Source organism: Acyrthosiphon pisum, chromosome A1, assembly GCF_005508785.2.
Source record: "Acyrthosiphon pisum isolate AL4f chromosome A1, pea_aphid_22Mar2018_4r6ur, whole genome shotgun sequence".
NCBI lineage: Eukaryota > Metazoa > Arthropoda > Insecta > Hemiptera > Aphididae > Acyrthosiphon > Acyrthosiphon pisum.
This window is the reverse complement of record NC_042494.1, coordinates 46,730,053-46,731,151: the sequence shown is the minus strand read 5'-3', so window position 1 is coordinate 46,731,151 and position 1,099 is coordinate 46,730,053. Positions and strand designations below refer to the sequence as shown.

The following is a 1,099-nucleotide window of genomic DNA, read 5'->3' as shown; positions in this document are numbered from 1 at the left end:
GTCCGCCTGGCCTGTTGTCGAATATGGCTCTGTAACCCGTGGAGAGTTTAGCGCTGGACCTGCCATCCACCTTAAAACTGACCGGTCGGCAGCCGCTGGCTCTCTCGTAAATCACCTCAATCGTGAAATAAACCGTTTTTTTTCGTTTGATCTCCTCCACCATCCACGTTTCGAACTCGTCCCATCGGCCCATTAAGTTGCTCTCTTTTGAGATCTTCCGGTTCACACTCGTTCGCTGCGGTACCATGTTCCAGGTATCGTCGGGTGGGCCGCCGATCGTGGATGCCACCAGGTGGCCCCTCTCGTCGGCATCTATCTTGTCTGTAGGGTTTTTTATTCCGTCCATTGCTAAGAACCGCTTGTCACTATTGAAACTCCTCCGCGGTGCACCTGCCACTGACGCTTCGCCTACCAGCAGGACGGGCACGGACAACAGCTTATTGTTCAAACATGTCCGTGATTCCATAGTCACGTTCACATAGCCATTTCCCAATAGCTGATGACGAAGCATCTCACATCTCACCATCGTCACTGCCGCTGCCCCGAACAGTGCGACGAACGTGAGTAACCGCATTATATGACGATTCCTACGGTATTAGTACTTATTCGGTTATATTTTATACGGTCGCAGCACACTGTTGGTTACAAAATAATATTACAGTTATTGTGTGGTTGTTCTGTGGTCTCGCACAGTATAATAGTTTCCGGCAGGTGAGTGTCGAGTGGTGACGATATTAGATGGTAATAAAACTCATAAGAATAACTCCAAGTTAAAGTAACACAACATGTTTAATATACTAATATGCAAGCGAACACCGTTACCATTATCGACACTATCGTACAGTAAAATTGTTTTCAATTTGCAGTTTTATTTATACGATGCAAATGAAGAATAAATAAATACAAATCAGATTAATATTTGTAATGAAGATATAAATTGTTATTTCAGTAGGTATATAGTAACTTCCCGACCATCTTTTAATGTTGTTTCGTTATCACAGTATCACGTCGTAGAGTTAAATATTTATGTTCCGTTTAACCTATTGCAACAGTCTCATTAGTTTCAGATAGGTACACCGTCGTTTTTAATATCAGACTG

General features: G+C 43.3%; 1 protein-coding gene across 1 annotated transcript in view; it reads right to left on the bottom strand.

Annotated features, from left to right (window-relative positions):
• LOC115033723 overlaps window positions 1-880 on the bottom strand; it is a 1,207-nt gene extending 327 nt beyond the window's left edge. The window contains exon 1 of the mRNA XM_029487165.1: window positions 1-880. Within this exon, the coding sequence (XP_029343025.1) occupies window positions 1-574 (574 nt within the window). The 5' untranslated portion in view covers window positions 575-880.
• Between the last annotated feature and the right edge of the window lie 219 nt (window positions 881-1,099).